This window comes from Chaetodon trifascialis, chromosome 13 (assembly GCF_039877785.1).
Source record: "Chaetodon trifascialis isolate fChaTrf1 chromosome 13, fChaTrf1.hap1, whole genome shotgun sequence".
Taxonomy (NCBI): Eukaryota; Metazoa; Chordata; class Actinopteri; order Chaetodontiformes; family Chaetodontidae; genus Chaetodon; species Chaetodon trifascialis.
In genome coordinates, this window is record NC_092068.1 from 27,837,246 (window position 1) to 27,853,514 (window position 16,269).

The 16,269-nt window shown below is 42.2% G+C and overlaps 2 protein-coding genes across 2 annotated transcripts in view; both read left to right on the forward strand.

Annotated features, from left to right (window-relative positions):
- Positions 1-2,246, forward strand: part of LOC139341288 (uncharacterized) — a 209,831-nt gene extending 207,585 nt beyond the window's left edge. Inside the window, exon 6 of the transcript XR_011602998.1 lies at positions 2,233-2,246. The gene's annotated coding sequence lies outside the window, so the exon portion shown is untranslated. The remainder of the gene's footprint in view (positions 1-2,232) is intronic.
- LOC139341289 (multidrug resistance-associated protein 1-like) overlaps positions 2,082-16,269 on the forward strand; it is a 55,528-nt gene continuing 41,340 nt past the window's right edge. Inside the window, exons 1-6 of the mRNA XM_070977721.1 lie at positions 2,082-2,123; positions 2,402-2,581; positions 2,835-2,960; positions 3,759-3,896; positions 5,185-5,313; positions 5,455-5,516. Coding sequence (XP_070833822.1) covers positions 2,082-2,123; positions 2,402-2,581; positions 2,835-2,960; positions 3,759-3,896; positions 5,185-5,313; positions 5,455-5,516 — 677 coding nt within the window. The remainder of the gene's footprint in view (positions 2,124-2,401; positions 2,582-2,834; positions 2,961-3,758; positions 3,897-5,184; positions 5,314-5,454; positions 5,517-16,269) is intronic.

Here is a 16,269-nt window from a genome sequence, read left to right on the forward strand (position 1 = left end):
CGGCGTGTTACTAACTTAGCTCCTTCCCCGGAGTCTCTGTGCTTTGTCGTCTTGCAGGTTCCCATGGACAGTGGCTGAATCTGGATTGTGGATTTCAGCTGCGTCTCCTGCCTTGGCCCTGCCTGACATCCACTGAAACTGCTACTGCTGTTATTACATCCACTGTCACTGTTACTGTGACTGCATGTCTGTCTCTCTGTCTCTGTCTCTGACTGCTTTTCTGTCTGTCTGTCTGTCTGTCTGTCTGTCTGTCTGTCTGTCTGTCTGTCTGTCTGTCTGTCTCACTCTCCCTCTCTTGCTCTTCCTCTCTCACCCAACCGGTCGAGGCAGATGGCCGCCCACCCAGAGTCTGGTTCTGCTCGAGGTTTCTGCCTGTTAAAAGGAAGTTTTTCCTCGCCACTGTCGCCAAGTTGTTACAAAAAAGCCCCTTCAACAACTCTTTCTAAGGGATCAAAACAGGGTGATCCAAAATAAAGTTACAAAGTGCACATCATTGTAAACTAGGACTCAGGCTATAGTGCAGTTAAACCATGGATTAAACTTTCCTTTCTTAACTTTCCTTTGAACATAGCATCCATATGCCTCTGTCGAAAGCCATGCATTGTCACCTGGTTTTGAAGGAGGCGGCGGAGAATTCGCATTCGATGTGTGTTTGGCCATTAAGTGGTATTTCAGACTTGATGTGCTACGGTGATAATTCAGTTCAGACCAACAATACAGACAGATAACTTTGGTCTTGTCAGTCGAACCATCTGGCAACTTTTTGAAACTAAACTTTTCATTCAGAATCTTCGTCGCTGTGACACTGTTGAAATTGATTTGTGTTAACGTGTTAATATTTGCATATGGTGGCACAGACTTTTTGCCCATGGCAGTGCCTTATTAATGTCTAGTAAAAACACCAGTGTTTTTCTACAAGACTTTCTGTCTTGTAGGAGTCTGTAGGTAGGGGTCTAAGCAACGTATGTGCTTCTGGATGTTTGTGCTGTCGCTTACAAGGAGTTGCTGCTCCCTCACAGGGAGTGCCTTCGAGAAATTGATCATGGGGATATAGATCAATAGATCTCTGCTGAGAGAAGCACTTCTCTGGTTGCCATTGCCATGAGTCCTCTTTGAGGTTGCTTCTTAGTGGTTTCTTGGAATTTCTGATTTCAGTTATTGAGGCCAAATGATAAAATTACTTTTAGGCTCTTACTGTGGTTTCATAAGAATGGCCTCAGCATGCTCAAGGGTGGCAACTGGAAAATTACTTATTTGTAGATCTGATATCTCAAATTCCGGGGTGAAAGCACGGTTGAAATACCAATGATAATCCACTTTTTGCAGGCATATAGGGACCAGTCAACTATTTTCCACTTCGTGACAGTATGTCTTGTAGGTTGTCAAAGTCTTGATTCCTAGTGAGGCCTAGTGGTATCATAGATGAAGGAAGAAAGTTCTATAATTTTTTTCAATACCACTCTGGTAGTGCTCTGTAGTGAGCTGTAAATCACCAGTTTTCTGGCATTGGCCTCTAACAACAAAATCTGGGTTAGGAAATCAAAGTTGGAGCTGGAAGTGGTGGCGGAATTTACTCCCCACCATGACATGCCTAAACCTCATTCTGGCCCCTTGAAAGGTGAGTATCAATTTTTTCTTTCAGCTTCCAGCATATTCCATGTTGGGTTACTTTGTACTTCTGTAACTTGAGTTGCATGCCATCCATGTCTCAAAAAGTGCTGTACTAGAGGAGTGTGTGTGTGCCTCTATTTCTCTCATTTTTTTTTAGTTAGGATTCCTACATTATTGTGTTTCAAAAATACTGTATTGATTGCACAATCAGACAGGGTACTCATCAGTCGGTCAGTCGGTTCACATCTTAGTGTTGCTTCATTAACTTGACAAGACGGAGCTGAAGATGAGAGAGAGAGAGAGAGAGAGAGAGAGAGAGAGAGAGAGAGAGAGAGGGAGAGAGTGGGGTGGGTTTCTGACAGAAACGTTGAGCAGCAGCATAATTCTCCAGATTATCCAACGCACTCAGAACAGAAAGAGAAGAAAAGACAGTGATAGAAGAATAAACAGAAGACAGGAGATTTGTACAAATGGAGGATCTATGCAGTGTGAGTGGTCTGGATCCTCTCTGGGTGAGTTTCTCATTAAACATCTGTTGCATGATATTAGTATGAACTGGTTTATTTAATGAAATAAACAGATTCTTAAATCACAGTCACATGTTGAATTCACATACTTTAGAAGAGGCAGGTGAGAGGAAAAGTTTAAGTCTGGTTATACATCACTCACCCCGTTTAAATAGCATTCATGTCTTTACAAATCACCTATTTACCTGTTTACGCATCACTAACCTTTTTTTGTTTTGTTTTTTTTGTTTTTTTTTGGGGGGGGGGGGGGGGGGGGTTTAAAGGACTGGAACTTGACCTGGTATACCTCCAGACCGGACCTGACCCAGTGTTTCCAGCACACTGTACTGGTGTGGTTCCCCTGTGTTTACCTGTGGATCTGTTCGCCTCTTTACCTGCTGTACCTGCAGCTTCGTCCACACCGAGGTGTCATCCCATTATCCAAACTCTGCTGCAGCAAGACGGTAAAAAATAATGCCAAAGCTTAACCAGGTCCTGGTTTAGGACTCTGGTCATTCTGTTCAATGCTTTGATTCCAGTCTCTGTAGTCTCTGGTCTAACCACTTTGTGTGGTCTAACTCCAGTTATTCTGGTCTGATCCTATTGTCTGGTATAACCCTGGTATCTCTGGATTCTGGTGTAACCCGGGTCTCGCTGATCTAAACTTGGCCTTTCTGCTCTCTGATCTAAACCTGGTCTCTGTGAACTCTGTTGCAGCTCCTTGGTCTCAGCCTGGCTTCATTTGGTCTTCTGGAAATTTTTTACTTCCTGGTGATGAAGAATGAAGAGATCCAGAACCACTTCTTGATCCTGATGGGTCCAGTGATTCGGAGCCTCACTCTGGTACGTCACTTGTCCTTCATTCAGGTACTGGTTACCATGGCGATGGGTCAGATCTACCAATGGTTCCTCAGGGTGGTCACTTGCAAACAATCAAATCAAAACACTTACTACTTTTACATGCAGTCAAGTAACCCTTTCATAACTGAAATATCAGCAATAACCCGGTTGCGCACGGCCATGTAAACACCAATAACCCTTTTGAAAAAACGGAATATGACCCCTGGGTTACTCCTTTTCTAACCCGAATATTTGGTCATGTATATGCCTATTGGAATATCCCCATCGAATGAAACATTAATTTAAGTTCATGTTCTATTCGCAAGGAATCTTGGTCTTTTGAGTGCAGGTAGCATGGATATGGATGGCACAGCTCCGGCTCCATTTCCTATTTCTTCACGTTCTTGCCTTCCATTAATGAAGAACTTGAGACAGAATAGTGTCAAGTACTGGTGGTGGATAAGTATCAGCCCCGGGCTGTTGATTATCCGCTGTGCTGTTGTTGTTGTTGTTTTTGGATACAGGAAGACGAAGCTGAAATGACGCGCATTGCGTCATGACATTCTCCGTGTGTTGCTGTTTTGATCGGGATATCCCAATTGATTACAATTACCATGTATACAGCAATAACCCTGTTTGCTCACGCATGTAAAGAGGTTATTCTGAATGTTTCAAAAACTGGAATATTGACCATAACCTGAATATTGACTTCATGTAAATGTAGTCAGTTTGTCATCTGTTCAGCACATTCACTGAAAACTTCTCTTGATCCCTCCTCCTCCTCCTCCTCTTCTTCCTCAGATTCTTGCTGTTGTTATAATCCAAGTAGAGAGGATGAAAGGCAGTCGTTCGTCCATCGTCCTCTTCCTCTTTTGGACTTTTCTGGTTCTTTGCTCCTTTGTTCCTCTGAAGGTTGATGTCGAGCAGATTATTTATCAGGTATCAATAATTTATTTATAAGTTACACTCTGTTATGGGTTAAATCTTAGTGCTACTGCACTCTTTGTGGAGAAGGAGACTCCAGACAACACTGGAGGAATATGTATCCCATCATAACCCAGATTAGTGTTAGAAAATGGATGGAAATGGAGTTCATCTGTTTCCCGTTTCACCCATCTCGTTAGTATCCTTAAGCAAGATACTGAAGTGAAGCTGATGGTGCGTCATCGATGGGTGAGAGTGTGTGAGCGAACGGACACTGCTCATAATGAGTGTATGAATGTGAGCGTGAATGGGTGAATGCTGACCTGTGTTGTAAAAGTGCTTTGAGTGGTTGTTAAGACTAGAAAAGTACCATATAAATGCTGTCCATTTACAAATTCTGACCACGCTGTCGTTTCAGTGTTCAGCCAATTTTATCTACATGCTTCTTTCTTCTTCTACTCTCACTGTTTCTGATTATCAGTTTGTTTCTGTGTTGTTGACTCTAAACCATGTTTTATTTCTTACGTAAACCTGCTCTGAATCTGTCTGCTTTTGAGTCCTGCTTATCTGACTTTACATAATCTGTTTGTTTTTCACCTTTAACTGTCTTTCTTCTCTCAGTTCTTCTCTTTCAGCTGCAGTATTTCACAGTTATGTGAAGTTTAAAGTTTCTATGGCAGGGCCTCAGGTCTAAATTTACTTTCCTCTGGATGTGCAAATGTGTGTGTGTGTGTGTGTGTGTGTGTGTGTGTGTGTGTGTTAATAATTTCTTAGAAAGCAGTTCATATGTAGCTGCTAATTACATACAAGGTTTCCTGGGAATGACAAGTACTAATATGGAGGCGTATTTCTTTGCAGACTTGAGAGAAAATAGTTTTTTTAAAAAAGCACTTGGACAGTAGATAGGTCACTGCCAAGTTATATGAAAAAAAGTCTGTGGAGTTCATAGGATGCTCTTACAGTCATTAACAGCTTGAAGTGTAGTTGTACATTTTCCCCACAATGGTTTATTTTAGTTTAGAAATTGATGTGACATTTCTAAAATGTTGTCCAACATCCTTGAAACCACTGTAGTCTACAAACTACTATATAGGAAACTAAAGGATATAAAAAAAAGTGTTTCTGTGGTTACTATTCTAACAAGGCCAATCTTGAATTGATCTTTTTACAAGATTCATATGGACTTCTCATTCATGTTTGGAATGGATGCAGCCATCTCAGATATGTGACATTTAAGTATGTTCAGATATTTAAATATCTTAACCTTTAGACTTTCTGTGACCTCTGACCTCTGCTGTTTCAGGGTTTTTCATCAGATGGATTCCGTTTTGTGGCATTCTTCATTTGTTTTTCCCTCCAACTCATTGAGCTCATCCTAAGCTGCTTCTCTGACCACCGACCACTCACTGAAAAACACACCTGCATCCAGGTAGTGAATGACTAGAATGTAGAATCACGAAATCTGCTGCTGTGTGATCTGTGGATTCTCTTTATCAAAGTTTTCTCATTATTAATAGAAGTTTTATTAAATGTGAGTTTCTGTCACCGAAAAAAAAAAAACTTCTCTTCTTAGAACCAATGTCCAGAAGAAGATGCCTCATTTCTCTCCAAGTTTTTCTTCTTCTGGTTTAGCAGGTATGAACATCACAGCCAAAACACAGAAAACACCAAAACCTACCAAACAGATGATCATCTACATATAGTGGCATGCAAAAGTTTGGGCAACCCTGGTCAAAATTTCTTTCTGTGAATAACTGAGTAAAAGGTAAAAGGTTATTTCCAAACAGAATAAAGTTAAAAATGACACATTTCTATAATAGATATTTCAAGCAAGATTACTTTTATTATTATTATTATTATTATTATTATTATTTATTAACATCTTTTACAGTATGAAATAACAAAAATGGTAAAGTGCCTGAAGCAAAAGTTTAGGCACCCTTCATGGTCTATACAGTAACACCCCCTTTGCCAAGTATGACAGCTTATAAAGGATGTTTGTAGCCAGCTAAGAGTCTTACTGTTTGCAGGATTTTCGCCATTTTTTTCCCTTTCCAAGGGCTTCTAATTCTGTGAGAGTCTTGAGCCATCTTACATGCAATTCAATTCAATTCAATTTTATTTGTATAGCGCCAAATCACAACAGAAGTTGTCTCAGGACACTTTCCATATAGAGCTGGTACAGACCAAGCTCTTTTATCTACAAAGAAACCATCAATTCCCCCATGAGCAAGCACTTGGCGACAGTGGCGAGGAAAAACTTCCTTTTAACAGGCAGAAACCTCGAGCAGAACCAGACTCTGGGTGGGCGGCCATCTGCCTCGACCGGTTGGGTGAGAGAGGAAGAGCAAGAGAGAGAGAGTGAGACAGACAGACAGACAGACAGACAGACAGACAGACAGACAGACAGACAGACAGACAGAAAAGCAGTCAGAGAGAGAGAGAGAGAGAGAGAGAGAGAGACAGAGACAGAGAGACAGACATGCAGTCACAGTAACAGTGACAGTGGATGTAATAACAGCAGTAGCAGTTGCAGTGGATGTCAGGCAGGGCCAAGGCAGGAGACGCAGCTGAAATCCACAATCCAGATTCAGCCACTGTCCATGGGAACCTGCAAGACAACAAAGCACAGAGACTCCGGGGAAGGAGCTAAGTTAGTAACACGCCGTGGTAGGACATGAGAGCGTGCGGATGGAGAGGGACAGAAGGACGGAGGAGCTCGGTGTATCTTTGGATGTCCCCCAACAGTCTAATCCTATAGCAGCATAACTAGGGGCTGGTCCAGGACAAGCCTGAGCCAGCCCTAACTGTAAGCTTTATCAAAAAGGAAAGTTTTAAGCCTACTCTTAAATGTAGAGACAGTGTCTGCCTCCCGGACAAAGACTGGAAGATGGTTCCACAGGAGAGGAGCTTGATAGCTAAATGCTCTGACTCCTGTTCTGCTTTTTGAGACTTTAGGAACCATAAGTAGACCTGCATTCTGGGAACGCAGTGTTCGAGTAGGGCAATAAGGTACTATGAGCTCTTTAAGATAAGAAGGTGCCTGGCCACTTATGGCTTTGTAAGTAAGGAGGAGAATTTTAAACTCTATTCTAAACTTTACAGGGAGCCAGTGCAGAGCGGCGAGTATTGGAGAAATATGATCTCGCTTCCTGGTTTTTGTCAGAACACGTGCTGCAGCGTTCTGGAGCAACTGGAGAATATTCAGCAGCGAATTTGGGCAGCCTGATAGTAAAGAATTGCAATAATCCAGCCTGGAAGTTACGAATGCATGGACTAGTTTTTCTGCATCATTTTGAGACAAAATATGCCTGATTTTTGCGATATTACGTAGGTGAAAAAAAGGCAGTCCTTGAAATTTGTTTTACATGGGAGTGAAAGGACATGTCTTGGTCAGAGATGACTCCCAGATTCTTTACAGTGGTGCTGGAGGCCAGCGCAATGCCATCCATAACTGCTATGTCATCAGAAAGTGACCTTCGAAGATGTTTAGGGCCTACTACTATAACTTCAGTTTTGTCCGAGTTTAGCATCAGAAAATTGCAGGTCATCCAGGTCTTTATGTCATGAAGACATGCTTGTAGTCTAGTTAACTGACTGGTTTCTTCCGGTTTCATTGATAAATATAGCTGGGTATCATCTGCATAGCAATGAAAATTTATTGAGTGCTTCCTGATAATCTTACCTAAAGGAAGCATATATAAGGTGAATAGAATTGGTCCAAGCACAGAACCCTGCGGAACTCCATAGCTGACTTTTGTGAGCACAGAGGAGTCGTCATTAACGCGTACAAACTGAGAGCGATCTGACAAGTAGGATTTAAACCAGCTTAGCGCAGTTCCCTTAATGCCAATGAAATGTTCCAGTGTCTGCAATAGGATGCCATGGTCAATGGTGTCAAACGCAGCACTAAGATCCAGTAAGACTAGTACAGAGACAAATCCTTTATCAGATGCAATTAGAAGGTCATTTGTAACTTTAACCAGTGCTGTCTCTGTGCTATGATGCACTCTAAATCCTGACTGGAAATCCTCGAATAAACTATTATTGTTTAGAAAGTCGCACAGCTGATTGGCAACTGCTTTCTCAAGAGTTTTTGAGAGAAAGGGAAGGTTGGATATCGGTCTATAGTTGGCTAAAACCCCTGGATCAAGAGTAGGCTTTTTCAGTAGCGGTTTTATCACAGCTACTTTAAAGGACTGTGGTACGTAGCCTGTTGATAAAGAGAGATTGATCATGTCTAAAACTGAAGAGTCAATTAGAGGTAATACTTCTTTAAACAGCTTAGTCGGGATAGGATCTAAAATACAGGTAGATGATTTTGATGATGAAATTATTGAAATTAGTTGGTGAAGGTCAACAGGAGTAAAACAGTCTAAAACTGCGACAGACTGAGTAACAGTTTCTACGATTTCTGCGTTTGAAGACAAAACAGTACCTGTTAACGGCAGGAGTCGATGAATTCTGTCTCTAATAGTTAGAATTTTATCATTAAAGAAGCTCATGAAGTCATTACTGTTCAGAGCTAAAGGAATACATGGTTCACAAGAATTATGGCTCTCTGTCAGCCTGGCTACAGTGCTGAAGAGAAACCTGGGATTGTTCTTATTTTCCTCTATTAGTGCAGAGTAATAGGCTGCCCTGGCACTGCGGAGGGCTTTCCTGTATATTTTAAGACTGTCTTGCCAGGCGGACCGAAATTCTTCCAATTTGGTAGAACGCCATTTCCTTTCTATTTTCCGTGAAGTTTGCTTTAATTTGCGGGTTTGAGGAGTATACCATGGAGCTAACCTCCTATGTTTAATTTTCTTCTTTTTTAGGGGAGCAACAGAGTCAAGTGTCATACGCAACGATCCTGTAGCACTATCAACCAGGAAGTCAATCTGGGAGGGACTAACGTTAGCATAAGATTCCTCTGTTGTATTGAGACATGCCATTGAATTAAATACTGATGGGATCATATCCTTAAATTTAGCTACAGCACTATCAGATAGGAGTCTGGTATAAGAATTTTTGCCTACTGGCTGGTAGTCTGGTAATATGAATTCGAAAGTTATTAAATGATGGTCTGATAAAAGAGGATTCTGTGAGGAGACTATTAAGTCTTCGATTTCAATGCCATATGTCAGAACAAGGTCGAGGGTGTGGTTAAAACAGTGAGTCGGTTCATGTACATTCTGGCGGAAGCCAACTGAGTCTAATACTGAGATAAACGCAGTGCTAAGGCTGTCATTATCAACGTCGACATGTACATTAAAGTCACCTACAAGAATTACTTTATCTGCTTCAAGAACTAAGCTTGATAGAAACTCCGAGAACTCAGCTATAAATTCGGAGTAAGGACCAGGAGAGCGGTATACTACAACAAATAAAAGTGGCTGCACTGTTTTCCATTTCTCATGAGAAAGAGTGAGAACAAGGCTTTCAAATGACTTGTAGTCGAGTTTAGGTTTAGGGTTGATCAAAAGGCTTGAGTCAAAAATGGCTGCAACTCCACCTCCTCTGCCGCTGCCTCGAGGAATGTGAGTATTAATATGGCTCGGAGGAGTAGCTTCATTTAGGCTCACATACTCTTCAGGACACAGCCAGGTTTCAGTCAGACAAAATAAATCAACATTATGGTCTGATATTAACTCATTTACTAGAACAGCTTTAGAGGACAAAGATCTGATGTTAAGGAGTCCACATTTAATTCTCCTATCTTGTTGTACTATTGCAGAGGTTGTTCTAATTTTAATTAGATTCTTATGTTTAACTCCTCTTCTCTGTACTTTTGGTTTACTTAGTTTACGTGGTCGGGGGGCAGACACAGTCTCTATGGAGTGTTGGGTGGGTAACTGCTCTAATGGAGGCGCAGAGAAGCGTGTAGGACTGCAGCTCTGCCTCCTGGTCTCAACTCTGAGTTGTCAGGGGTTAGGTTCATAAATAAAATCGGTCAGATTTCTAGAGATGAGAGCTGCTCCCTCCAAAGTGGGATGGATGCCGTCTCTCCTAATCAGACCAGGTCTTCCCCAGAAAGTCTGCCAATTATCAATGAAGCCCACACCGTTTGCTGGACACCACCTCGACAGCCAGCGATTGAACGATGACATGCGGCTAAACATATCATCACTGGTCAGATTTGGCAGGGGTCCAGAGAAAACTACGGAGTCCGACATCGTTTTAGCATATGTACACACCGATTCCACATTAATTTTAGTGACCTCCGATTGGCGTAACCGGGTGTCATTACCGCCGACGTGAATAACAATCTTACGGTATTTACGCTTATCCTTAGCCAGCAGTTTCAAATTTGATTCGACGTCGCCCGCTCTGGCCCCCGGCAGGCATTTGACTATGGTCGCTGGTGTCGCTAACTTCACATTTCTCAAAATGGAGCTGCCAATAATCAGAGTTGGTTTCTCAGCGGGTGTGTCGCCGAGTGGGGAGAACCTGTTAGAAACATGAAGCGGTTGGTAGTGACCCGTGGGCTTCAACTTGGGACTATGCTTCCTTCGAATAGTCACCCAGCCTCCCTGGTTTCCCGGCTGCTCGGGAGCTGTCGAGGGACGGCTAGCCAGAGCTGCACTTGGTCGGTCCGCACCGACTACGGGGGCCTGGCTAACTATAGCTAATGGTTTTGTTTCCATGGTGCGGAGCCGAGCTTCCAATTCACTAAGCCTCGCCTCCAACTCACCAAATAAACTACATTTATTACACGTACCAGTATCACTAAAGGAGGCAGAGGAGTAGCTAAACATGTGACACACCAAGCAGGAGAGAGCTGGAGAGGGACAGAGAGAAGCCATCGCTAGCTGCTAGGCTAAGTTGGTATAGCTAGCAGAGCAGACAAGCGCGTAGACAAATAAAATTGACGGTCGCTAAATAAACAGACTTATGGGTGCTTGAGCAGAACTAATGTTACTCTAGAGTGCGGATAAAAGGCCGCTGTAACAAAACACAGAGCAAATTACACTCAGAGGAACAAGAGCGACAAACGCACACTACTCGTAAGGCAGCAACCAGAAACAGGAAGTGAGACGATACGCTTACCTCAGCACGTCAGCACGTCAGCCAACTCCGTGCACTGCGCTTTTGAGGTCTATCTACAAATTTTCAGTGATGTTTTAGTTGTAGGACTATGAAGGCCACTGCAAACCTTCAACTTTGTCCTTTTGAGGTCATCCATTGTGGATTTTAAGGTGTGCTTAGGAACATCATCCTGTTGTAGAAACTATCGTCTTCTCATCTTCAGTTTTTTTTTTAGATGGCGTGATGCTTGATTGTCAGAGACTTTGGTAGAAGTTACCTGAGAGCTCAAATCTCTTGGGCTGCCAAGACTTTTATATTGTGCTCCTTTCCTTTTTCACTCTAAAACTCTACAAAACAAAAATAATGCACTAATCTTGCTTAAAATGTTGAAGAGAACATTTAATCTCAAACGTTAATGCCTTTTGAAGACCAGTCCAATTCCTACTCACTTAATTGTTCACGATGACATACATTTTGACCAGGAGTGCCAAAACCTTTGCGTGCCACTGTATTTGTATTATAGGCCACATTCATGGTGCAAGCCTTGTTGCTCAGTTCAGATTTATTGCTTAGATGTCATTTTTTTGTTTAGCTGTTCACATTATTTTTGCCAATATTGGACTCCAATTTGAACTTATCATCATCCTGAACTGACCTAAATGTGCAAAAGAGTAAGAACAAAGTAATTCAATTCAATTCAATTCAATTCAATTTTATTTGTATAGCGCCAAATCACAACAGAAGTTGTCTCAGGACACTTTCCATATAGAGCTGGTACAGACCAAGCTCTTTATCTACAAAGAAACCAACAATTCCCCCATGAGCAAGCACTTGGCGACAGTGGCGAGGAAAAACTTCCTTTTGTAGTAGTAGTAAAGTAGTCACACAAGGCATGTTGTTGTATGCAAGTAAATATGGAGGCCACTGTTTACAGTTTTAATTACAAGATGATGTGAAGTGGAAAAAAATTGTAAGCAGATGGTGATGATGATGAAGATGAAGAGAAACAGGGCAATTGTTTTTATTGTGGCTTCTTGTGGTGCAATGACTGTTACTTCTGTGCGGAGGTGTGTGAATACGAAGTGGGAGCCAGGACTGATGGGATTATGATGTGGATAGCTTCACAGAAACAGATTTAATCCAACATTAGAGAGGCTGTTGGGTGCTACTTTTAACATCTATCAGTGCCTCTCAGGAGACTTGTCTCTGTGTGAAAGTGGGTAGGAGTTGGGTCATATTGCCTGGCAGGTTAATGCATATTGTCTTACGTGTTTGGCATTGCACTGTCCTCCATTTGCTCGATTGTTCACGAGTTTTGCAAGGCCATGCAACTTGTCCCTCTGTGTGACTACATTAAGCTGCCTCAGGGAGATGCCCTCAGGGAAGTTCTACAAGGTTTCTGAATGAGGTGGGGTTTATTGATGGGATTCATATGCAAGTTGCCCTTGAATTCAATTCAATTCAATGCAATTTTATTTGTATAGCGCCAAATCACAACAGAAGTTGTCTCAGGACACTTTCCATATAGAGCTGGTACAGACCAAGCTCTTTTATTTACAAAGAAACCAACAATTCCCCCATGAGCAAGGACTTGGCGACAGTGGCGAGGAAAAACTTCCTTTTAACAGGCAGAAACCTCGAGCAGAACCAGACTCTGGGTGGGCGGCCATCTGCCTCGACCGGTTGGGTGAGAGAGGAAGAGCAAGAGAGAGAGAGTGAGACAGACAGACAGACAGACAGACAGACAGACAGACAGACAGACAGACAGACAGACAGAAAAGCAGTCAGAGAGAGAGAGAGAGAGACAGAGAGAGACAGAGACAGAGAGACAGACATGCAGTCACAGTAACAGTGACAGTGGATGTAATAACAGCAGTAGCAGTTTCAGTGGATGTCAGGCAGGGCCAAGGCAGGAGATGCAGCTGAAATCCACAATCCAGATTCAGCCACTGTCCATGGGAACCTGCAAGACGACAAAGCACAGAGACTCCGGGGAAGGAGCTAAGTTAGTAACACGCCGTGGTAGGACATGAGAGCGTGCGGATGGAGAGGGACAGAAGGACGGAGGAGCTCGGTGTATCTTTGGATGTCCCCCGACAGTCTAATCCTATAGCAGCATAACTAGGGGCTGGTCCAGGACAAGCCTGAGCCAGCCCTAACTGTAAGCTTTATCAAAAAGGAAAGTTTTAAGCCTACTCTTAAATGTAGAGACAGTGTCTGCCTCCCGGACAAAGACTGGAAGATGGTTCCACAGGAGAGGAGCTTGATAGCTAAATGCTCTGACTCCTGTTCTGCTTTTTGAGACTTTAGGAACCATAAGTAGACCTGCATTCTGGGAACGCAGTGTTGGAGTAGGGCAATAAGGTACTATGAGCTCTTTAAGATAAGAAGGTGCCTGGCCATTTATGGCTTTGTAAGTAAGGAGGAGAATTTTAAACTCTATTCTAAACTTTACAGGGAGCCAGTGCAGAGCGGCGAGTATTGGAGAAATATGATCTCGCTTCCTGGTTTTTGTCAGAACACGTGCTGCAGCGTTCTGGAGCAACTGGAGAATATTCAGCAGCGAATTTGGGCAGCCTGATAGTAAAGAATTGCAATAATCCAGCCTGGAAGTTACGAATGCATGGACTAGTTTTTCTGCATCATTTTGAGACAAAATATGCCTGATTTTTGCGATATTACGTAGGTGAAAAAAAAGCAGTCCTTGAAATTTGTTTTACATGGGAGTGAAAGGACATGTCTTGGTCAGAGATGACTCCCAGATTCTTTACAGTGGTGCTGGAGGCCAGCGCAATGCCATCCATAACTGCTATGTCATCAGAAAGTGACCTTCGAAGATGTTTAGGGCCTACTACTATAACTTCAGTTTTGTCCGAGTTTAGCATCAGAAAATTGCAGGTCATCCAGGTCTTTATGTCATGAAGACATGCTTGTAGTCTAGTTAACTGACTGGTTTCTTCCGGTTTCATTGATAAATATAGCTGGGTATCATCTGCATAGCAATGAAAATTTATTGAGTGCTTCCTGATAATCTTACCTAAAGGAAGCATATATAAGGTGAATAGAATTGGTCCAAGCACAGAACCCTGCGGAACTCCATAGCTGACTTTTGTGAGCACAGAGGAGTCGTCATTAACGCGTACAAACTGAGAGCGATCTGACAAGTAGGATTTAAACCAGCTTAGCGCAGTTCCCTTAATGCCAATGAAATGTTCCAGTGTCTGCAATAGGATGCCATGGTCAATGGTGTCAAACGCAGCACTAAGATCCAGTAAGACTAGTACAGAGACAAATCCTTTATCAGATGCAATTAGAAGGTCATTTGTAACTTTAACCAGTGCTGTCTCTGTGCTATGATGCACTCTAAATCCTGACTGGAAATCCTCGAATAAACTATTATTGTTTAGAAAGTCGCACAGCTGATTGGCAACTGCTTTCTCAAGAGTTTTTGAGAGAAAGGGAAGGTTGGATATCGGTCTATAGTTGGCTAAAACCCCTGGATCAAGAGTAGGCTTTTTCAGTAGCGGTTTTATCACAGCTACTTTAAAGGACTGTGGTACGTAGCCTGTTGATAAAGAGAGATTGATCATGTCTAAAACTGAAGAGTCAATTAGAGGTAATACTTCTTTAAACAGCTTAGTCGGGATAGGATCTAAAATACAGGTAGATGATTTTGATGATGAAATTATTGAAATTAGTTGGTGAAGGTCAACAGGAGTAAAACAGTCTAAAACTGCGACAGACTGAGTAACAGTTTCTACGATTTCTGCGTTTGAAGACAAAACAGTATCTGTTAACGGCAGGAGTCGATGAATTCTGTCTCTAATAGTTAGAATTTTATCATTAAAGAAGTTCATGAAGTCATTACTGTTCAGAGCTAAAGGAATACATGGTTCAACAGAATTATGGCTCTCTGTCAGCCTGGCTACAGTGCTGAAGAGAAACCTGGGATTGTTCTTATTTTCCTCTATTAGTGCAGAGTAATAGGCTGCCCTGGCACTGCGGAGGGCTTTCCTGTATATTTTAAGACTGTCTTGCCAGGCGGACCGAAATTCTTCCAAATTGGTAGAACGCCATTTCCTTTCTATTTTCCGTGAAGTTTGCTTTAATTTGCGGGTTTGAGGAGTATACCATGGAGCTAACCTCCTATGTTTAATTTTCTTCTTTTTTAGGGGAGCAACAGAGTCAAGTGTCATACGCAATAATCCTGTAGCACTATCAACCAGGTAGTCAATCTGGGAGGGACTAAGGTTAGCATAAGACTCCTCTGTTGTATTGAGACATGGCATTGAATTAAATACTGATGGGATCATATCCTTAAATTTAGCTACAGCACTATCAGACAGGAGTCTGGTATAAGAATTTTTGCCTACTGGCTGGTAGTCTGGTAATATGAATTCGAAAGTTATTAAATGATGGTCTGATAAAAGAGGATTCTGTGAGGAGACTATTAAGTCTTCGATTTCAATGCCATATGTCAGAACAAGGTCGAGGGTGTGGTTAAAACAGTGAGTCGGTTCATGTACATTCTGGCGGAAGCCAACTGAGTCTAATACTGAGATAAACGCAGTGCTAAGGCTGTCATTATCAACGTCGACATGTACATTAAAGTCACCTACAATAATTACTTTATCTGCTTCAAGAACTAAGCTTGATAGAAACTCCGAGAACTCAGCTATAAATTCGGAGTAAGGACCAGGAGAGCGGTATACTACAACAAATAAAAGTGGCTGCACTGTTTTCCATTTCTCATGAGAAAGAGTGAGAACAAGGCTTTCAAATGAGTTGTAGTCGAGTTTAGGGTTGATCAAAAGGCTTGAGTCAAAAATGGCTGCAACTCCACCTCCTCTGCCGCTGCCTCGAGGAATGTGAGTATTAATATGGCTCGGAGGAGTAGCTTCATTTAGGCTCACATACTCTTCAGGACACAGCCAGGTTTCAGTCAGACAAAATAAATCAGCATTATGGTCTGATATTAACTCATTTACTAGAACAGCATTAGAGGACAGAGATCTGATGTTAAGGAGTCCACATTTAATTCTCCTATCTTGTTGTACTATTGCAGAGGTTGTTCTAATTTTAATTAGATTCTTATGTTTAACTCCTCTTCTCTGTACTTTTGGTTTACTTAGTTTACGTGGTCGGGGGGCAGACACAGTCTCTATGGAGTGTTGGGTGGGTAACTGCTCTAATGGAGGCGCAGAGAAGCGTGTAGGACTGCAGCTCTGCCTCCTGGTCTCAACTCTGAGTTGTCAGGGGTTAGGTTGAAGACAATCATGTTGACTACTTTAATTACAAAGGATGGTATTTTGGTTCTTCTGCAGGGGGCTGCAGTTCATTTGAGTGATTATTTTATGATCTACTCTTCTATTCCTTT